Below are 23,366 nucleotides of genomic sequence, written 5' to 3' on the forward strand. Positions count from 1 at the left end.
TGGATCAGTTGAATTGTAAGTCAGCAGGGTGACTTTTTTTTTTATCACTGACAGCCATCTTAGGAACATAGGAAGCTGCCTTAGACTGAGCCAGCCCACTGGTCTATCAAGCTCAGTATTGTCAACACTGACTGGCAGGGGCTTTCCACTGTCAGGGGGCCCTAGCCGGCCTCTTTCAGTCTACTCCAGTAGCCAACTCCAGACACAGACAAAGGACTCTTTTCAAGGCTTTATTCCTTTTACAACTTAATAACTCTATCACCAGCGACTAAGCTATGAACAGCAGAGTAACCTGTGCCCCGGGTTGGAAACAGTTGGTCCCCGTTTGAATGAGAATCACTTGCAGACCCTGAACTTACAGGCTAGGGAGAGTCCCTCCCCTTTTCTCTTGGGTCCTCTGGACGCGACTGTTGCTTGCGTGCCAAATGGGCGCTACGCCTCCTTTGCGCGCCCTCCATAGCTTGTCGGTCTTTGCGTCTGAGTCGAGCATCCAGCCAGCCCTCCTCCCGCGCTCTTTTACTCCCAGGACCGCTATCTATGTCTGGAATGCCGGCAGGAGGAATCTCTGCCAGCTGCAGGGCCTGGGAGGTATGAGCGCACTCCTCTCCCATGGACGGCTGTTCCTCCTCAGAATCAGAACTGCTCTGAGGTTCTATGGGCTCAGTGTCCACCCTGACATCCACATTGAAAGCACTGTGGTCATTGTTTCCATTTGGTTCATCTCACACTAGGTCCCTGGGTGGCACCACTTAGGCCCACTTAGGATCAAGTCCAGGGTCGTCTCTCCACTGCTCAGTTCCGTAACCAACTGTTCCAGGGCACAGTTGTTTAAGGCATCAAGACATTTAACCTCTTTGTCATGACTGGAGCATGCATTTATCCAGTCAACTGGAGGGTTATTGAAGTCACCCTTTACTACAACACCTCCTTGTTTGGATGCCTTCCTGATTTCATTCTCCAACTCAAGATCATCCCGAGCCTTCTGGTCCAGAGGATGACAGCATGTCCCGAGTACTAAGTAGTTTGGGAGGTTAGTATGGTCACCCATAGTGCTTCTGTGGATGAGTAAGCCCCTTTTACGGTTTCTAGTCTGCTTGACACTATATGTACGGAGCCCTTCCCCATCCTTCCTATAGAGTTTATACACAGAAATGCCTTTTAACCTAAAAACAACATAGCCCCAGTCTCTGGCACTCAGCTGGGAGCCTCCCGAGCTGACTGTGACTTGAGACCCTTCCAAGGACTTTTAGGCAGCTCAGGAGGTTTCAGAAAGGAAGTTCAAAGAGACAATAGCTCTTCACTTCATGAAGGTGTTTGAAGTGACAAGGGAAAACAAGGAGATAGTTGTTGTAGCCGTTCTAGCAAGCAGTTGCCAAAAGTTAAAATGGAGGCCTCAGGAGGAGAGGGTGAGGTGTTAGACTGAGGAGAGGGCAGAACTTCAGATGAGAGGCTGGTGGACCAATATGAAAGGCTGCCTTTTCCTTGTCCTTGTTCTATGTATATGCTACCTTCCCCAAATGAGCAGTAATAATCTGTTCTACAAATGACTGTACAGAGATCCTTGCTCTTTCCGAACTCCCTTCTTCCCCTATCATACAGAGATGATGTGTCAGGAAAGGTGCAGTAACACCCCACATCATCTAATGTGTATCTGTGGGGGTTCAATCTACCCAGGTTTTAACTGAATGAAAGAAAACATGCCACATGTGTCAGGATCCTATCCCCTTTTGAACTTCATTCCTCTCTGACATGGCCTCCCTGCAGGGCCCGTCCTACAGTTTGAAAACTGCTGCTGTAATCTGCCATGATTTAAATATGGGTTTACATTGAAATAAATATATATGTTTCTTGGCTATTTGAATTATTGTCATCATGCAAAAGTATGACCAACCACCAGTTATAAACGTCCAAATTCACTATGTGCCAATTATCGGAACATAACAAGGTACATTCCTTTGGGTGCAGAGAAGTGTTGACCAGCTGATGCTATGCTCACTGGTTTCAGTGCATGGTATTGAAAGAAATCTGCTGTCTGTATTCACGGTATTGATTTTTGTATGGAGACACGGTAACTTAGCTGAAGTTTGTAGAGATGCATTCTTTGGCTTCTTAATATGCTGGCAGGGTAGAGGCAAACTATAGTTTTATGTGGGAATTAATCCAGGTCAGCCATTACAATCCCTGCAAGATATTGACTTGTTTTTCCCCTTGTATTTTAACATAGTTTTTTTTTTTATTCCTACTCTCCTCCTCCACATCCCTAATATTTCGTGAATAGTAGCCTACAAATATTTGGACTTAAATGTTAGCAATACATAGTTGTCACTCAGGCATTTGACATGTTGTACATGATGGCTACTTAATTACCCCCTGTGGATTTGCAATCTTATTTAAACACCAAACAAACTCTCCAATCTGTTAGACCTTTTACTTGATTTTTCTCTTGTTTCTTTTTAAAAAAAGCCCCTGCATCAAATTTTGCTCTTTGCACCATGTGGTCAGTCAGTCAACCTTATTCTAATCAAAGAATTAGAGACATTATGTGCCATCTAATGACATTTTCTAACAGTTTGGAAGGCGCTGTTGGCGAATCCATGCTCAGGTAACCTCTCATCTGGATTTTTGCAATGAGTTATATGTGGGGCTGTCTTTGAAAACAATCTGGACACTTCAGCTAGTCCAAAACAGGGCAGCAAGCCTGTTAATGGGGACTGGCCAATATGGTCATATTACACCAGTGCTTTGTGATCTGCACTGGCTTCAGTCCATTTCTGGGCCCAATTCAAAATGCCATTCACTTTTAACGCCCTAAATGGCTCTTCCCACATATATGTCCCTAGACCTGAAGATCATGCTCAGAGGCCCTTTTCTATGTGCCCCCATCAAATGAGGTGAGGAAGGTGGCTACTAAGGAGATGGCCTTTTCAGTTGTAGCACCCTGGTTACAGGTTCATCTGGTGCCTACATCATGTCTTCTTTGTGTCAAGTGTAGACCTTCTTAGGGCATCTCTACACCAGCCTAAAATCCTGCATTTAAAACAGGGCTTTCTGCTTCAGTGTTAAATGCAGGATCACAGTGACTCCCTTTTTCACCCACTTCCTTTCCCCGCTCCTTCTCCCTGTATCTGAGTCTTCCATTATCTTTCATTGATCTCGCTCCTCTTCTTGCTGCTTTTCCTCTTTTCAGGGAGGGAACTCAAGTGGAACACAACAGGGTAATTTGATATCTCATTATCTGCAATCTATTTAAAAACAGAAATAAAGGGCATTTAGTGCAGGAGACGCCTTGGATGATCACGGCATCATGTAAAGAGCCCGCAAACTTCCATGAAGGAGCAATCTCAATTGCAGGATAAAAGCTCCGTGTGAAGAAAGCCCCATTCTCCAAGGCTTTTTAGTCCTTCAGGTTTGTTTGTTTTTAAAGTGTTACTATGTTTTAAGATCTTTTAAAAATCTTTTATTATGTTATTGTATTTTGTGGTTTTAAGTCTTGCTCTGTGAACTGCCCAGAGAGCTTTGGCAATTGGGTAGGATAGAAATGTGATCAGTCAATCAGGACTCATAAATTAACTGGGATTTTACTACAGGTGCTACTGTGGCCCATTTTATACAGGTGGCACTGTTGTTTTCCTACAGCCTTCTAAACAGAGCAACAGTCTTAATGATGAGATACTCAAGATGCAAGGGTCATTCTTACCGCAGGATCCTTGCCAGAAAACTGTGGCAGAGGACACTGAGCTGATGTTTCCCACTCCAAATAGTGATCTTTGCAGTAAGTGACATTGTGCAGCAACAGACTCTGAGTGGTCTGACCACGGATAAGTTGACTATAACAGAAAAACAAAGATACAACTTTAGAGCTCAGCCTAAACAGTCTGTCACACTTCATATTCACTTTTGGTTTGGTCACAAAGCCTCTCTAAAAATTCATGGAGGATAAGGCTGTCAATGGCTACTAGTCCTGATGGCTGTGTGCTGCCTCCAGTATCAGAGGCAGACTGCCTAAGTACATCAGTTGCTGGGGTACATGGTGCTGTTGCACACATGTCCTGCTTGTGGGTCTTCTATGGGCAGCTGTTTGACCACTGTATGAACAGAAGCTGGACTAGATGAACTTTGGCTCTTCTTATGTTCTTAACTTTTTAAAAACCAAACTCATGAATATTTGGCTAAGCTCAATATTAATTCCCCCCCCCCCCCAGGGGTAACACAATGGTGGCAGCCTGGGACACCCATGAGCCACTTTCAGGGATGATGGCGGCAGCTACCTTAGCTCACTTTGAGGCTGTTTTTATCCCTCCCTTGGAAAGCTGTACACCATCCATATTGATTGAGTAACCTTATAATATGGGTGAAGGAAATATTATGCACTGCGACATATATTTAAACCCACCCCATGCCATGGATAACCAAACCAATGAAGAAAACAATGAATAGGTGGTGGGTGTACCAGAACACCTCATAGAAGGATCTTGTGATAATCTCTGTGGATGACGTCATTATCAGAATTAATGACACAGTGATCAGGAGACCAGTCATTCCAGCAATGGTTGTTAGTATTTCAGTTATTGTATTCTAAAAAAGAAGAATAAAGTGGTTTATGGGAAGACTGAATTAGTGCTGTGACTTCAGCGTAAGAATAAAAGTATGAACAATTTTTTAAAAATCAGACATACGGACATGGATTTCTATTTCCTACTTAAGTGTGTACCGGGAAGGTCTGTCAATAATATTATCTGCAATTTATTTGCTTCTGTAAAAATGATACGATGAAATTATGTCATCTCAGCAATACCTATTTTGTTACACTGGAGTATTTAGGAAGGAAAGAAACTATTAAAGCAAGATTTAATGAGGCAGAAAGGGAACAATGGAAATAGCATGGGATAATCTAGCTGTAACTTTCCAAAACAGCAAAGTGGAGTAATGAGTAACATGTATGGTGCCACATTCTTCTTTTTTCAGAATAAAGTATGCTTGTGCAGAATTCTATTCCTTTGGGCATGTACAGAGTTTCCAAGAAGCTGTTTTGGCTATGCTTAAAACAAATCAAATTCAAATGCTTTAAAAGTGATCTATCTTCACAGTGATAAAACTAGAAGTATGCAGTTGTGTAATATAAATGAAGTTCTAATGGTGTAAATCCTATACATGTCAATTCAAAAGTAAATCCCATTAAGTACAGTGCAGCTTACTCCCAGGTAAGTGGGAATAGGACTGCAGCCTAATAGAATAGAAAGCACAGAATAACTGTTACTGATGAAGATGGGAATGAAAGAGCTTACTTCATCCTCAAATATTGAGCTGAGCTGCAGACAAATCCACAAAAAATATACCACCTATGATATTTGCTCCCTTGACATGCTCAGTATTCCAAGATGATCATTCTACTTTGCCACTTCTTAGTGTGACCTATCCTAGAACCAACTCCACAGGTCAACTAGATATTGCTGCTAATTGTTTTTAAACAGATGTTCATTCTTTCTTGGGAAGCACAATGGCATTGTGTGATCACAATGATCACACTTGGCAAATGAGTTCTTGTGAAGAATATATTCCATAGGCCTTGGCACAATTTTCTAGAATTTATCAGCTATTATTTTTTGCATGTGCCAGTTTATGCAGGTTAGCTTTTCATTTATAATATTTTGGATATATACACTATGATGTTTAGTTTGAAGACTGAGATAAAGGAGTTGTGCTGAGATTGGCCTGTCTCCTGCAGCCATCAGCCAGTTGTTTCACGTTCTGAAGGGTTCATTTCCAACAAGCACTCCCTCCTGTGTATTCTGCATCTGCTCCACAGCAGTAGGAAACCTTAAGGCAGAGGGCTGTGGGCATTTTAGTCATGTGAGAAATTGTCCTGGGCACTACCATAAAACAGTTTCGCATGGCAGATGTGGCAAAGGGCAAGTAACCTGCCCAATAGACTGAGTACAAGGTAGACATAGGATCTGAGCTCCAACATGTTAAACTGTTCCTTTGAACCCACAGTTTTCAGCACCAACAGAAACCCATTTCATGGCAATCCCTGCTGTCAGTAAGAAACGATGTTAATTTTTTAAAAATACATGGGGAAGGTAAGACACTATGGTGGGCACCAAGAAAGGTGTCCATGGGCGCACTGGTGCCTGCGGGCACGGTGTTGCCTACTCCTGCCCTAAGGTCTCTTGATCCTGCCTTCCTAACATCCATCCTCCTCCATATCACTTATAGTACAATCCTATAAATGCCTACCCATCACTAAATCCCACTGAGTTCAATTGGACTTACTGCCATGTAAGTGTGCACAGGATTGCTAATCCAGCGATGGGGAACCTGTGGGCCTCCAGATGTTGCTGAACTATAACTCCCATCATCACAGACCATGGGTTATTCTGGTTGGGGATGATGGGAGTTGGAGTCCAACAACATCTGGAAGCCCACAGGTTCACCACCACTGGTCTAACTCATCCCTATGTTCATTTTTCCACTCCTGGAGCACTTTTTCTTGTTCTGAAGGGAGATGTTTTCTCTAGAGTCTAGAGAGTTCACATAGAGTGTGCTGCTTCCTGCCTTCTTCTTGATTCTCTGCCTAGAGATCATTGCAGAACCTAACATGTAAAAACAGTCCCAGACAACATTGTAGAGAACTGTGCAACTGTGAGTATGTGAGAGAGCGGAAGAACATACTGTGGCATATCACAAAGGCCTTGGTGTTTGTTTTTAAAATTCAGGTTAGTTTCAAAAGTAGTTTGTTAATATGTGGCACAGGCTATGTTTGTCTATGGGAGGGGGAAAGTATTGCTAGGGGGGAAATTGAAAGCATTCTGTGCGTACATACGTTTCTCATTGGACTGGAGCTCCATTCTTGCATTTATACACAACGAAGCCTCCCTCAAGGGAAATATCTGAGCCTCATTTTTGTTTATGCCCCTCTGCTGTTAACATTTTTACATTAGCAGTGTGTGTGTGTGTGTGTGTATGTGTGTGTGAGAGAGAGAGAGAGAGAGACTGTTTTGAGGGTGGGGAAGAGGTCCAATGAGAAACATGGAGAAGGAGGAGGAGGAGGAGGAGGAGGAGAAGAAGCAGCTAACTTACTGTGTCATAGTTCCTGATTGGGTTCAAGTAGCTTTCATTAGGGCTTTTGCCAATGCCAGATAGTTTGTTGCTTAACTCTCCTGCTTGTTTTGACTGGCTAATATGATATCGTTCAATGTTGACCAAGTGTGCAATGATATGAATGCCTATAAAAAAGAAACAGTTGTAGAAAGCGTAGATTACTATATACCAACATCAGAAATGAACAAAGTCTTCTTTCGACTGATGCATGGTTGCTTAGATGAATGGCTTCCTAACAGACCTGCATCCCTAGAACAATGTCAGGCAGTTTCAGTTTGATTGACCATTTATCTTTTGCATCAATGGACAGGTAGTGGCTGATAAGACTGAAAACATTGCTTGGTTTACCCTTTACATTCAGGACGTGTGTGTGTGTGTGTGTATTCAACTTCTGCTCTATCTTTGGGTAAACAAATGCTAGTAATTTTATATTTTTAATCTTGGTAGTGAATCTTTAATGATTTCCTCTGTACTCTGATGTAAAGAAAAACAACCTAAATATACCTAATTTTATATTGCAATGTAAACCATGAAAGGTCAATATATTATCATGCTGTAAGCTGAACTGGTTTACATGGCAATATAAATCTGTTTTAAGTTCATTTGTGATATTTAACATTCAAGCACTGGCTTGGGATGAGGAAAGGTGTAGTCCAACACATCTGGGCACTGGGTTGAGAAAGGCTGACTTGGGGGGTGATCTAGTCTCTCCTTATATCCTTCCCCTCTTTTTCTGCAGAGCTTTTTCCCATGTGCCAAGATCTAAATGCATGCAGGGGACATGATTTCATCCCCATAGATTCAAAAAGCAGGCGTTTCTGCCCCATTCACTTCAACGTGATGACGAGGAATGTGAACACATGATTACTGCAAATGAGGCATCCCTTGTAGGTGATGTGCTGTCTGCATACACACTGGAGCTCTAGCTAGTGGTTCAATACAGGTAAAAATCTTTTTAAATAAAGAGTGGAGGTTTAGTACCTTTTCACTGAAGAGAATTAGACATATTTTTTGCCAGCTGTATTCTATGCAGTCTCCCCTACATTTAAAATGTGGCCATCACTCATACAGAGCTATGGATCTAAAGAATCTTAAAGGATCTACATGATCATATGTAAGTTGTTTATGTGGGTTATTATTGCTTTGTTGTATGCTACTCTATAATTTCCTATCTAGCTCATTGCTGGATTCTTTTGTTGGCTGGGTACTAAATGAGCTGCAATTACAGGTCATTCTCCATCTGTTCAGTAAGCAAAGAAAGAACCAAACAAGAGGATGTATTTGGTTAATCTATGTTTGTTCTCAGTGAAGCATATGCAGCTCTTACTGAACTAGTGCACGCATTTATTCAAGAATAAAAGCCACTTCTCTTTCTGCATGCCTGTCTGGGATAATAGTTGTACTGAAGCTAGTCACCTTCTAATTAACCACTTTACAATCAATCAATATGGTATTATATGATATTACAATCTATTATATTTCAAGGATTGGCATTTAACTAACAACTCAATAGCAAACTAATCTTATTGTTGTCTCATCTTTTACCTACACCACTAGATTGGTTTGAAATGCCAGATTCGGACTACAAATAGTTTAGGGTAAACCATGGTTAATGTTGGTGCAAATATAATGCTCAACCTAAAAGAGGCAATGGGAGGAGGAGGGAATCTGTATGGGAGAGGGGTGGGTGAGGAAGAGTGGTCCCATGATCCCACAGCATATTCTTGGGCCCTTAAACACGGTTATTGGGTACCTATCATTATATCTGTGATCGCCCCCAAGATGAAACAGAAAACTACCTTTCACAGAATTTTGTAATGCATCCTCCTCCCACAAAACATATAAAGAATATTTCTCTAGTGAATAATTTTAAGAGGCTCTAAAACAGTATTCCACAGGCCTGTAGCTGTTTAGCTGCTGTGTGCTGCTGGCGATTTTAAGGGGAATAATGATGTGTTCTGTTTTTAAGATTACAAATGGCCTTTGAATTGTTTTGCTTTGCATTTTTATCATTTGTACTTTATCAGGGCACTTGGATGAGGGAAGGGTGGATTATAACTTTTACAAGAAATAACGGTGCAGTTCATCCTCCCATGGTCACCATAGAACTCAATGGACCCCTTTTAAGCATGCATGGATTGCAGAATGCCTCCCATTATTTACAAAAATAACATGGAAGCTGCTCCAGCTGATCTAGGGGCTATATACGTAAGCAAGCAAGCTCCCAGAGAGCGAGCAATCAGAGCAAAGGATATAACTTGTTCAAAAAGAACAGAAGGAACAGAAAGGGAGGTGGAGTTGCACTATATGTTAAAAATACATATCCCTGCACAGAAATACAGGAGGATGAGCTTGGTAGCCCCATCGAGAGCATCTGGGTTAAAATTAATGGAGCAAAGAATAAAAGGAATATGGTGGTCGGAGTCTACTGCCAGCCACGCAATCAAGGAGAAGACGAGGATGAAACTTTTGAAAAGCAAATAGCCAATGTTTCAAGGAAGCATGATGTAGTAGTAATGGGGGACTTCAATTTTGCCAATATTTGTTGGGAGACAAATTCTGCAAAACATTCCCCCTCCAGGAAATTCCTGACTTGTGTTGCAGATAACTTCCTCCTACAGAAAGTGGAGGAAGGAACTAGAGGATCAGCTGTCCTTCACTTGATCCTAACCAACAGAGATGACGTAGTGGATAAAGTATCAGTTACAGGAACTCTGGGGGAAAGTGACCATGCTATATTTGAGTTCTTGGTTCTAAAGGAAGCAAAAGCCGAGTGTGGCATACCCTAGATTTTAGGAAATCCAATTTTAATAAACTCAGAACAATGATAAGTAAGTCCCAAGGCAAGCGACTCTAATGAGAAAAGGAGTTCAAGATGGGTTGTTGTTGTTGTTCAGTCGTTCAGTCGTGTCCGACTCTTCGTGACCCCATGGACCATAGCACGCCAGGCCTTCCTGTCCTGCGCTGTCTCCCGGAGTGTGCTCAAGTTCATATTCATTGCATCCATGATGCTATCTAGCCATCTCATCCTCTGCTGTCCCCTTCTCCTTTTGCCTTCAGTCTTTCCCAGCATCAGGGTCTTTTCCAGGGAGTTTTCTCTTCGCATTAGGTGGCCAAAATATTGGAGCTTCAGCTTCATTATCTGTCCTTCCAATGAGCACTCAGGGTTGATTTCCTTTAGGATGGACTGATTTGACCTCCTTGCAGTCCAGGGGACTGACTCGTAAGAGTCTTCTCCAGCACCACAGTTCGAAAGCATCAGTTCTTCGGCGCTCAGCCTTCCTTATAGTCCAGCTCTCACAGCCATACATTACTACTGGGAAAACCATAGCTTTGATTAGACGGACCTTTGTCGGCAAGGTGATGTCTCTGCTTCTTACTATGCTGTCTAGGTTGGCCATAGCTTTCCTCCCAAGGAGCAAGCGTCTTTTAATGTCATGGCTACAGTCACCGTCTGCGGTGATCTTGGAGCCCAAGAAAGTAAAATCTGTCACTGCTTCCATTTCTTCCCCTTCTATATGCCAGGAAGTGATGGGGCCAGATGCCATGATCTTAGTTTTTTTAATGTTGAGTTTCAAACCAGCTTTTGCACTCTCCTCTTTCACCCTCAACAAGAGGCTCTTTAGATCCTCTTCGCTTTATGCCATTAGGGTGGTATCGTCTGCATATCGGAGGTTGTTGATAATTCTCCCAGCAATCTTAATTCCGACCTCTGATTCATCCAACCCAGCATTTCTCATGATGTACTCTGCATATAAGTTAAATAAGCAGGGTGACAATATGCAGCCTTGTCGTACTCCTTTCCCAATTTTGAACCAATCGGTTGTTCCATGTCTGGTTCTGACTGTTGCTTCTTGACCCTCGTACAGGTTTCTCAGGAGACAGGTAAGGTGGTCTGGTACTCCCATCACTTTAAGAATTTGCCACAGTTTGTTGTGATCCACACAATCAAAGGCTTTAGCGTCGTCAATGAAGCAGAAATAGACGTTTTTCTGGAATTCTCTTGCTTTCTCCATGATCCAGCGAACGTTGGCGATTTGATCTCTAGTTCCTCTGCCTCTTCTAAACCCAGCTTGTACTTCTGGTAGTTCTCGGTTCACATACTGCTGAAGCCTAGCTTGTAGGATTTTGAGCATCACCTTGCTGGCATGTGAAATGAGCGCAATTGTGCGGTAGTTTGAACACTCTTTGGCGTTGCCCTTCTTTGGAATTGGAATGTAAACTGACCTTTTCCAGTCTTGTGGCCACTGTTGAGTGTTCCAGATTTGTTGGCATATTGAATGCAGCACTTTAACACCATCATCTTTTAGGATTTTAAATAGCTCGGCTGGAATACTGTCATCTCCGCTAGCTTTGTTGTTACTAATGCTTCCTAAGGCCCACTTGACTTCACTGTCTAGGATGTCCAGCTCAAGTTCAGTGACCGCACTATCATGGCTATCAGGGACATTCAGATCTTTCCTGTATAGTTCTTCTGTGTATTCTTGCCACCTCTTCTTCATCTCATCTGCTTCTGTTAGGTCCCTGCCTTCTTTGTCCTTTATCATGCCCGTCTTTGCACAAAACGTTCCCTTGAGATCTCCAATTTTCTTGAAGAGATCTCTAGTCTTTCCCATTCTGTTGTTTTCCTCGATTTCTTTGCATTGTTCATTTAAGAAGGCCTTCTTGTCTCTCCTTGCTATTCTCTGGAACGCTGCATTCAGTTGGGTATATCTTCCCCTTTCTCCCTTGCTTTTCGTTTCCCTTCTTTCGTGAGCTACTTGTAAAGCCTCATCAGACAGCCACTTGGCTTTCTTGCATTTCTTTTTCTTTGGGATGGATTTCGTTGCTGCCTCCTGAACAATGTTACGGACCTCCGTCCATAGTTCCTCAGGCACTCTGTCTATCAGGTCTAATCCCTGAAATCTATTCCTCACCTCCACTGTATATTCATCAGGGATATGATTTAGGTCATACCTGAACGGTTTAGTGGTTTTCCCGACGTTCTTCAATTTAAGCCGAAATTTTGCAAGAAGCAGCTCATGATCTGAGCCACAGTCAGCTCCAGGTCTTGTTTTTACTGACTGTATGGAGCTTCTCCATCTTTGGCTGCAAAGGACATAATCAATCTGATTTCGATATTGACCATCTGGTGACGTCCATGTGTAGAGTCGCCTCTTGTGCTGTTGGAAAAGAGTGTTTGCTATGATCAGCATGTTCTCTTGGCAAAACTCTATTAGCTTTTGTCCTGCTTCATTTTGTACACCAAGGCCATGCCTGCCTGTTATCCCGGTGATTTCTTGACTTCCTACTTTAGCATTCCAATCCCCTATGATGAAGAGGACATCTTTTTTTGGTGTGAGTTCTAGAAGGTGTTGTAGGTCTTCATAGAACCGATCAACCTCAGCTTCTTCGGCATCAGTGGTTGGGGCATAGACTTGAATTACTGTGATGTTGAATGGTTTGCCTTGGATTCGTACTGAGATCATTCTATCATTTTTAAGATTGTACCCCAGTACTGCTTTTCCCACCCTTTTGTTGACTATGAGTGCTACTCCATTTCTTCTAAGGGATTCTTGCCCACAATAGTAGATATGATGGTCACCTGAATTAAATTCGCCCATGCCTGTCCATTTTAGTTCGCTGATTCCCAAGATGTCGATGTTCAATCTTGCCATCTCATGTTTGACCACCTCCAGCTTACCTTGATTCATTGATCTGACATTCCAGGTTCCTAAACAATATTGTTCTTTACAGCATCAGATTTTCTTTTCACCACCAGACACATCCACAGCTGAGTGTCCTTTCGGGTTTGGCCCAGCCGCTTCACTCTTTCTGGCGCTACTTGGAAATACCCTCTGCTCTTCCCCAGTAGCATATTGGACACCTTCCGACCTGAGGGGCTCATCTTCCGGCATCATATCTTTTAGCCTTGTGATACGTTCCATGGGGTTTTCTTGGCAAGAATACTGGAGTGGGTTGCCATTTCCTTCTCCAGTGGACCACATTTTGTCAGAACTCTCTGCCATGACCTGTCCATCTTGGGTGGCCCTGCACGGCATAGCTTATGGCTTCAGTGAGTTACGCAAGCCCCTTCGCCACAACAAGGCAGTGATCCATGAAGGGGTCAAGATGGGTGGGAGTTTTTTAAAAAAAGGAAATTCTAAAGGCACAATTACAAACAATTCCAACAAGAAAAAAAGGCGGAAGACAACAGAAGAGGCTAATGTGGCCTCACAAAAAGCTTAGAGATGACCTGAAAACAAAAAAAGGATACATATAGGAAAGGGAAGGAAGGCCAAGCAACAAAGGAAGAGTACAGGCAGGTAGCACAGAATTCCAGGGATGGAGTGAGGAAGGCTGAGAACAAGCTGAGGTTAGCAAGGGATGCTAAAAGCAACAAAAAGGCTTTCTTCAGATACGTGCATAGTAAAAGGCAGAGGAAAGAAATGGTGGTTCAACTATTAAATGAGGATGGCAAAATGATAACAGATGATAAAGGCAGAAGTGCTCAATTCCTACTTCGGCTCAGTCTTCTCCCAAAAGAGGGTCTATGACCCCCCTGGCAAAGGCGAAGTACAGGCTGAAGGGGCAGGATTGCAGCTTGAGATTGATAGGCATATGGTCAAGGAACACCTCATTACTTTGAATGAGTTCAAATCTCCAGGGCCAGATGAACTGCACCCTAGAGTAATAAAGGAACTGGCAGAAGAACTCTCAGAACCACTGCCTATTATCCTTGAGAAATCATGGAGGATGGGTGAAGTGCCAGATGACTGGAGGAGGGCTAATGTTGTCCCTATCTTCAAAAAGGGCAAAAAGGAGGAACTTGGGAATTACAGACCAGTCAGTCTGACATCAATCCCTGGGAAAATTCTGGAGGAGATTATAAAGCAATCAGTCTGTAAGCACCTTGAAAACAATGCAGTGATTACTCAAAGCCAACATGGATTTGTCAAGAACAAATCCTGCCAGACGAATCTGATCTCATTTTTTGATCAGGTCACCTCCCTTGTGGACTGTGGGAATCCTGTGGACATAATATACCTTGACTTCAGCAAAGTTTTTGACATAGTTCCCCATGATATCCTCATGAGCAAACTCGCTCAAAGTGGGCTAGATGAAACAACTATCAGGTGGATCCACAGTTGGCTACAGAATCGGACTCAAAGAGTGCTTATCAATGGGACCGTCTCAAAGTGGGGAGAGGTAACGATCGGGGTACCGCAGGGCTCAGTCCTGGGCCCAGCGCTCTTCAACATTTGTATTAATGACTTGGAGGTGGTGGTGCAGGGAATGCTTATCAGATTTGCAGATGACAGAAAATTGGGCGGGATAGCTAATACCCTGAAGGCAGAAATAGAATTCAAAGTGATCTTGATAGGCTGGAGCACTGGGCAGAAAACAACAGAATGAAATTTAATAGGGGTAAATGCCAAGCTCTGCACCTAGGAAAAAGAAACCAAACACACAGTTACAAGATGGGGAATACTTGGCTCAAAAATACTACAAGTGAGAAGGATCTTGGAATTATTGTCAATCACAAGCTGAATATGAGCCAACAACGTGATGTGGCTGCAAAAAAGGCAAATGCTATTTTGGGCTGCGTTAATAGAAGCATAGCTTCCAAATCAAGTGAAGTACTAGTTCCCCTCTACTCAGCACTGGTTAGGCCTCATCTGGGTACTGTGTCAGTTCTGGGGTCAGTTCTGTGTCAGTTCTGTGTCAGTTCTTAAATCCACTTTAAGAAGGATGCAGACAAACTGGAAAGGGTTCAGAGGAGGGCAACAAAGACGAGCAGGGTGCTGGAAGCAAAACCCTCTGAGGAGAGACTGAAAGAAATGGGCATGTTGTTTAGCCTTGAGAAGAGAAGACTGAGGGGAAATATGATAGTGCTTTTCAAGTACTTGAAAGGCTGTCACAGAGAGGAGGGCCAGGATCTCTTCTCAATCATCCCAGAGTGCAGGACACGGAATAATGGGCTCAAGTTACAGGAAGCCAGATTCCGGCTGAACATCAGGAAAAACTTCCTGACTGTTAGAGCAATATGACAATGGAACCAATTACCTATGGAGGTAGTGGGCTCTCCCAAACTGGAGGCATTCAAGATGAAGCTGGACTGCCATCTGTCAGGGATGCTCTGACTTAGATTCCTGCATTGAGCAGGGGGTTGCACTCGATGGTCTTCCAGCCCTACTATTCTATGATTCTATAAAAGGCAATAAATAACAATAATAAAAACTATTTTTTTCAGATCTGGGGTGTGTGCGGTAGTTGCAGGTAGGAGGGAAGATCTGTTTCCACCAGCAGTGTCCCTTCCACTAGCAGATGGACACAGTTGGATGCAAGCCACTAACCGCCCTAAAAAACCAAAGTGAAGACAGAGAAAAAAGAAATCAGCCTTAACGTATTCACAAGGAGAGAGAGAGAAAAATCAGCTGGAAGCTTTCCTAAATAACCAGGTTTTCACCAAATGCCTAAAATCATAAAGTGTTAGGGCTTGGTGAATCTCAATGAAGACATTCCACAGAGTGGGTGCTACCACTGAAAAGGTCCTACTCCTTGTTTCTGCCCATTGAACTTCAGATGGTCAAGGAATCTGGAGCAGGGACTCAGATAATGAACTGAACATGTGGGCAAGAACATTTGGAAAATGGGTGTAATGCATTTTAATGGCCTTGTTCCAGTTAATGCTCTGGCATCGCTAGTTACAGTTTCTGAATACATTTCAAGGATAGCCCAACCTAGAATGTGTTGCAGTAGTCTATCCTAGAGGTAACCAATTAATGAATGAATGTGATAAGTTTAATCAATTAAAGTCATCATAGCTAGCATACCAGCTGAAGCTGGAAAAAGGAGCACAGGGTCGATGACCCCCCCCCCCGCAAACTATGGATTTGCCCATCCAAGGCAGGCTGCACCCCCAAACCTGAATCAGATGGTCTGCCAACCCACAGTATTTCCTAAATTTTCCACACCACACCACCCACTCTCTGGTCAAAGGAGACATGGCATTAAATGTGTCTTTGCATCTAAAATGCAGGTTTTAAAAAATACCATCAGCTGGAAGGGGGGTGATTATTACTGAAATCACAAGAAGGGGGAAAATATGTCTAGTTTTCCCTGCTGAGGTACAGAGGAAAACCCCTCCTCTAAAGCTGTTATTTGCACTGGGAGGAAATGGTGCACTATAGTTTGCTGCATCTTTACTCTGGTATATCAGAAAAAGAAAACAAGTCCAATTAATGCATTTCTGTTCCTGGAATGGCTTGTTAATTAAAAGGGGGGGAAATATATGCCTTCTTCAGGAATCCATTCTTATGATGAAAGGAAATTGATAAATTGCTGGGCATGATAGATAAGCAATATCATCACACTGCATTGTAACATGTTCTGCATTCCATACCCTTTTGAAGGTTTTTTAAAAAAAAATTATTAAAGCAAAACAACGAACAAAAATGCAGCTGATTGATCCTGGTGGGAATGATGCCATATTGGAGTTATTCCATATTCCTTGTTGAAGTCAAGGAATATCAGTAGGCGTTAAGTAGAACTCTCACGCCCTTCATTCTAGTATTTAATATTCCATATGCATTAGATATAGGGGCCGCGGTGGCTTAGTGGTTAAGATGCTGAACTGCAGACCGGAAGGTCGGCAGGACAGCAGTTTGACACCCGAGTGCTGCGTGACAGAGTGAGCTCCCGTCTTCAGTCCCAGCTTCTGCCAACCTAGCAGTTTGAAAGCCAGAAATTGCAAGTAGATAAATAGGTACCGCTTCGGCGGGAAAGGTAACAGCATTCCGTGCACCTTGGTGTTCAGTCATGCCGGCCACATGACCACGGAAGCGTCTTCGGACAGCGCTGGCTCTTCGGCTTAGAAATGGAGATGAGCACCACACTCTAGAGTCAGACACGACTGGCTGGGGACACCTTTACCTTTTTATGCATTAGATCTCTGTTGTATTTATAAGGGTCTGTGTTTCTACTTGGATGCAGTGAAGAAAACTGGAGAAAGTTGTACTGGACTGGAGAGAGCAAATACTCCCACTTCAGTCTTGATTTCTACAAAAATACATGATTTTCCCAATACTATCTAATAATAAGGAGGCCACCACTGTTGCCTAGTGCAGCTTGAGATCCCTCTTTCCAGAACAACCTCATCTGCCACCTCTCTCTCAACAAACCAGAAGGGGTCTCCAGCACAGCAGAAGGAGCAGTGGGGCACTTAAAGCGCAGTCCTATATGCCAAGGGTTGGCAACACGTCGCCTGCATGTGGCCCCCCAGGGGGAGTTTTGTGGTCCCTACTGGGTCCCCTGTCTTTGTGGCTCAGCCCCCCCCCCCAGCCAGGATGCCAGATTCCCTGTGATTCTGCTGGAAACAAGATGCAGGGGGAGCTGTTTAGTGGGCTGGGGAAGGGGAGTGCATTTCTGCTGGAAAATAAAGTGGGTGCTCCCCGTGCAGAAATGGTGGTTCTGCAGAGAAACGCCATGCCCAGGGGATGCAGGGAAACCACTTAGGGACTTTATCACATTAAGCAGTATAGAAGCATCACGAATGAATGAATGAATGAATGAATGAATGAATGAATGGATGGATGAATGAATGAATCAGCTGCACGGTCATTCTTGGCTGTGGTGGTGGCTGTGGCAGGGAGAGGGGTGCACTCCCCAGAGGGTTCTGGGAGATCCCAATGCAGCCACTTCCGCAGTTGCCCATGCCTTCTTTGCTTGGGACACAGTGGTACTTATTTCTGAGTAGACATGTATAGACATGTATTTGCATTGTTAAGGGATTTGACAGTGCAATCTTAATTGAAGTCATTCAGAAGTAAGTCCCACTGAGTTCAATGTGGCTTACTCCCAGATTGCAGGCTTAAAAGTGCCTCTAGATTGTAGCCCAAATGTAAAAAGATGAGATAAACAGAGATTTTCTCTGTGTGTTTATTTTATTTTTCATTTGCACACATCTGAACTCCAATTCCTTCCAGAATAGGTATAATAACTATGAGCACAATCCCTAAGTACTTAACATTCTGATTTTCAGTATGTTACTTGGGGGCAAACTACTTGATTTAGATGGGGCTATTTCCACTTACTTATTGCATTGCTTGTCTTTTGGACGTGCACTTGGACTTAAATGTGCTTAAGTGTCTCTAGATTATACTGACAGGGAATAAGATGGTGCTTATTAAGAGAAAGGCACTATTATGGTATGAATCAGATGAACTCTTATCCTGTTTTGCACTTTCTCCCCCAGCCTCTTGTTTTTCTTTCCTTACCCCAGCTGAGTCTTGGGAACAGGCTAGCAATTCAAATAAACAGCAGTGCTCAAATCGGGAATTATGCATTTATCCCAGCGAAGGGTCCCCCCCCCCCGCTTTACAATTATCCATTTACAACTAAGGGTCCCCCCCACCCTTCTTTACAACGAAGGGTCTCCCCTCACTTTACAATCATGCATTTACAATGAAGGGTCTCCCCCACCCTTCTTTACAATGAAGTGTCCCCCCACCCTTCATTTTCAGCAAAGGGTCCTCCTTCTTTACAACAAAGGGTTCCCCCACTTTACAATTATGCATTTATCCCAACAAAGGGTCCCACCAATAATTGAAATAAACAGCAGTGCTCAAATCAACAATTATGCATTTATCCCAATGAAGGGTTCCCCCTGCCCTGACTTTAAGGAGTGCAATTTGTGGCCTAACGAATATTTCATACTAAGCATGTATAATGGGGAGTATCTTGTTCTTGGGGCTCCAACAGGGCACCCATGGGCACCACTATGCCCCTGGACACCTTTCTTGGAGCCCACCAGTCTCCCTGCCCCTCCTTATTTCTTTTATTTCTAAAGATTCATTTTAATTCAAAACAAATTTTAATGGAAGGATGCTGGCATGCTGTAAAATGAAGCACCAGCCTCCAGCACCATTGTCATTTCCAAGAATGCCTCTGGGACCCACATGTACCCCAGAGGTATTGTTAGAAAATAAAAGGACCAGCACTTTCTTTTGAAATGTGCCTAGCCACTCAGAAGATAGAAAAAGGTAAGCTGGGGAGTGGGTTAGGAGGAAGTGAATGGGCAACCCCCATGGTAGCCATTTTGCGAGAGTGCCCACAACACTCCCTCAAAATTTCAAATATCCCTACTGACCCCAAAAGGTTGAAGATGCCTGGTCTAGCTGTTCCAGATTAACCCAGCATATGTAAGCACAGAATGCGCTTTTAATATAGGAATACTGGAAGTAACATGTGACTAAATAAGAATGCATGACTAGCATTTGGAACTTGTATCACCCCAAACAGACACCATGAAACCTATACTGTAAGTATAGAATTTGCAACCTTACTTGCATTTACAGCTACTCCATAGGCAACAGTCTTATGAAATGTGATATTTTTGTCAAGTTGTCTCCTAAGTACTCCTCTGTAACACTTGATGAAAAGAAGAAGAAAAAACAATTTTAAAATAATTTAAAACTCCATTTTCATGATTCTGAGGTTGAGTTTGGACATAACAATAAACTATGGTTATCATTACAGGAATAAGCCTAAATGAGCTTTGGGCTCACATGCATCTCCTTGCCTTCTGTAGGGTGCCCACAAGGAAGAGATCAAAAATTTTTGCTGCCATTTTCAGTCAAGTACAGTTTAGTGTTACACCCAAACCCTAAAGTGTGGTTAAACTTAACTATGGTTTATTGCAACAAGCTAGCTTTATAAACCGAGATTTGAAATTGGCTCGTTTTGGTAAATCATAGTTAAGGCTAACAACAGTTAATCCAGTTTGTACATAAGGCTAAACTGTGGTTAGTAAAAAAATAGAAGCAAAAATTTCCAGTCTCTTCATAACTGCACTGGAGAAGGAGAGGAAAGTGAGGGAGTGCATGAGCCAAAGGCTCGCCTGGGTTCATTCCCAGAGTGATAAACCACAGTTTATCATTACATCTAAATGCAGCCTGAAAAGCAGGGGTTTCTACATTTAAAATATTCCATTTATCTATTAATTACAGAACAAATATGTACTGTTTACATGTACAAAAACCACAATTGTGGAAATTAAATGTTGTTTGGTAAAACTATAGGGCATGACCATACTTGGCCATTATGGAAAAAGTTACACAATTAAACCAAGCAAGGCTAGAAGGATCCAACCTAATGAGTTATTTTAAATGACATTTTGGAAGACACATGTTGAGTCATACAAATTGAAATTTGATTCCGCAGAAAGTGTGTTTGGTATATAAAGTTTGTATTAAATATATATACCTTATTCTAGAATGCCCTTTTCTCTGTGCAATAACTATTTTATTGTTAAATAAACAGTTTTACAACATTTTCTCTATCTATCTCTCCGAAGATTCTTTCAGATAATCAGTACTTACGGAATTCTGGACAATAGGCACATCTGTTCTATGGCCTGGTTTGCATGATAACCCATGGTAAGGGTTGCTCAATTCTGGGTTGTCGTGATGTGTGAACACAGCTGTACTAACAAACCATAGTTTGTTAACCACAAACAACCCAGAAATAGAACCATGGTTTGTTGTTGGGTTGTGAACTCTGGGTTGTTTAAACCATGAGTTGTTGTTACATGTGCACCCAGCATCATGGGTTGTTCGTAAGTTATTTTCCCAGGCTACAGAGGCAGCTCTCTCTCTCCGGGAGAGAGCGCAGGACAGGAAGGCCTGGCGTGCTATGGTCCATGGGGTCACGAAGAGTCGGACACGACTGAACGACTGAACAACAACAACAACAGAGGCAGCAGACAACAGTGGTAAAAAAACCCCCAAAAAACAGCCACTCTACACACTAATGCTATAGTACTGCAAAGGCATTTGGGATATAGGGAGGGAGTGGGCAAAGGAGGAGGGAAACAAACAACCTGGGGATTGAGAAAACAAACCATGGTTTCTTCGATTGTCTGCCAGATAAATCCTAGGTAAGGCAACAAACCATGGTTAAATAAACTAGGGTTTATATGTGTGAACCAGGCCAGAATGTTTTAACATATAAATTTATTAATTTACAACATTTGTACACCGCTCCCCATCTAGACAGATTCTGGAGCAGTGGACAATAAAAATACAAAATAGGGTAAAATAACAAAATACCATGTTAAAACAATTACTATTTTTAAAAAATAAACAGAATTCTGAAAAAAAAAATGTGGCCAATCAATCAAGTAAGGCTTCCTGAAATAAAGATGTTTTCAGGAAGAGATGGAAGCAACACAATGTTGGTACCTGCCTGACCTCCAGGAGCAGGGAGTTCCAAAGAAAGGGGGCCACCACACTGAAGGCTCTTCTCCGGGTGAACTCCAATCAGGCCATAAGTCCATGTGGAACCACCAGGGGCATGCCCTCTGATGACCTCAGTGACTAGGCAGGTTGGTAAGGGAGCAGGCATTCTCTCAGGTACCCTGGTCCCAAGTTGTTTAGGGCTTTGTACAGTAGTACTAAAACCTTAAACCTGGCCTGGTAGTGAATAGGCAGCCAGTGCAGTTTCTCAGCAAAGGAGTTGCATGCTAAAAACAAGCAGCTCCCGACGATAGCTGAGCTGCTGCATTCTGCACTAGCTCCAGCTTCTAGAGCAGCCTTAAGGGCTGCCCTACATAGAGCACACTGCAGTAAACCAGCCTTGAGGTTACTAGCTCCTGTACCACTGTGGCCAAGCTATCCCTGTCCAGGAGAGGCCGTAGCTGGTGAATCAGCCAAACCTGGTAAAAGGCACTCCAAGCTGCTGCGGTCACTTGGGCCTCCAGCGACAGTGATGGGTCCAGGAGTACCCCCAAACTACAGACCTGATCTTTCAGGGGGAGTGCAACCCCATCCAGCACAGGCAATGAGCCAATCTCCCAGACTCAGGAACCACTCACCCACAGAGCTTCTGTCTTGCCAGGATTCAACTTCAGTTTATTGGCTCTCATCCACCCCATTACTGAATCTAGGCAGGCACTGATCCAGGACTTGCACAGCCTCCCCTGATTCAGATGTCACAGGGACATAGAGCTGCATGTCATCAGCATACTGATGGCATTTGGCTCCAAGACCCTTAATGACTGCTCCCAGGAGCTTCATATAGATGTTAAACAACACTGGGGACAAGATGGTGGTACCCTGCTGAACCCCATAGCTCAATTGCCAAGGGGCCAAGGAATGGTCACCCGATGTTACTTTCTGAAATTGGCCCTGCAGGTAGGACTGGAACTACTGTAACACAGTGCCTCCGATACTCATCCCACGGAGTCAATCCAGGAGGATACCATGGTCAGTGGTATCAAAAGCCAATGAGAGCTTGAGCAGAATTAACAGGGTTGCACTCCCCGTGTCGCTCTCTCGATAAAGGTCATCCATCAGGGAGACCAAGCCTGATTCAGTCCCTTAACCAGATTGAAACCGAGACTGGAATGGGTCCAGATAATCAGTATCCTGCAAGTGTGCCTGCAGTTGCTCCACTACATGGTTTCACAGCTTCCTCCAAAGTATCGTGATAATTATAGTTCTGAAGGGATGCTGTGAAGAGTTAGAGTTCCCAGGGGTTCCTTTCTTCTGAGCCATAACCGTTGAAGAGGGCTGATGGTATGGTGTAAAATTGCCCACATTACCATTACTCATTAGTGGAAAAATACCAGTCAAAATTCACAATTACGCTCAAGCATGTTATAAAGTCACAATGCAGGGATGAGTCAGGCTTGATAAAGTCACACTGAGATTATTTTCCTAGAACTTTTATGTGGTGAGTATGTTCTGTGAATAACCTTTTCCATGGTAAGAGTTGGTGGTTATCACATCCTACAGTTGCATCAAAGTTATCCCTTAGCTATCTTTTCTCCATTGCGTGCTCCTACTAGCAGTCAAGAATTACTGGCTGCTCTAGCATGTCCTACAGTAATAATAAACTACAGGTTGGATCCAAAGCTGCCCTTCTATGAACAGAAGGCCTTGTTCTCTCCATGGAAGAGACTGAGATCCAGCGGAGGATCCCCATGAAGGAAGGGGGAGGTGGTTTTTGTCAATACACCCTGCAGCCATGTTACCTACCACACTGTTCCAGAGGGCCCCCAATTCTCCAGGGCAGCTTTTCAGAGGAAACAGGGGATGCAGGAGGAAAGATGAATGAATGATAACTCTTCCTCACTTAACTCCTGTGGGAAAGTCCCATTGAACGGAGTTCCACTCATAGGAACGCTGGATCTAAGCCCGTGTTCCATACCAATTCTTTTCTAAATAGTATGCTTTGGTAAAATTACAGATATATTTGCAACCCTCAAGTGGTCCTACGAAAAA

General features: G+C 43.2%; 1 protein-coding gene across 2 annotated transcripts in view; it reads right to left on the reverse strand.

Moving 5' to 3' along the window:
- Positions 1–23,366, reverse strand: part of NOX3 (NADPH oxidase 3) — a 128,987-nt gene that overhangs the window by 32,558 nt on the left and 73,063 nt on the right. The window contains exons 2-5 of one of the 2 annotated variants that reach the window (XM_084831878.1): positions 19,428–19,512; positions 7,081–7,226; positions 4,394–4,575; positions 3,698–3,827 (exon numbers count right to left, since the gene is read on the reverse strand). In XM_084831878.1, coding sequence (XP_084688004.1) covers positions 3,698–3,827; positions 4,394–4,539 — 276 coding nt within the window. In that variant the 5' untranslated portion in view covers positions 4,540–4,575; positions 7,081–7,226; positions 19,428–19,512. The remainder of the gene's footprint in view (positions 1–3,697; positions 3,828–4,393; positions 4,576–7,080; positions 7,227–19,427; positions 19,513–23,366) is intronic. The other variant, XM_084831880.1, reaches the window with a different exon arrangement.

This window comes from Heloderma suspectum, chromosome 1 (assembly GCF_057233095.1).
Source record: "Heloderma suspectum isolate Gila_16-S chromosome 1, 16-S_ref, whole genome shotgun sequence".
Classification (NCBI taxonomy): Eukaryota; Metazoa; Chordata; class Lepidosauria; order Squamata; family Helodermatidae; genus Heloderma; species Heloderma suspectum.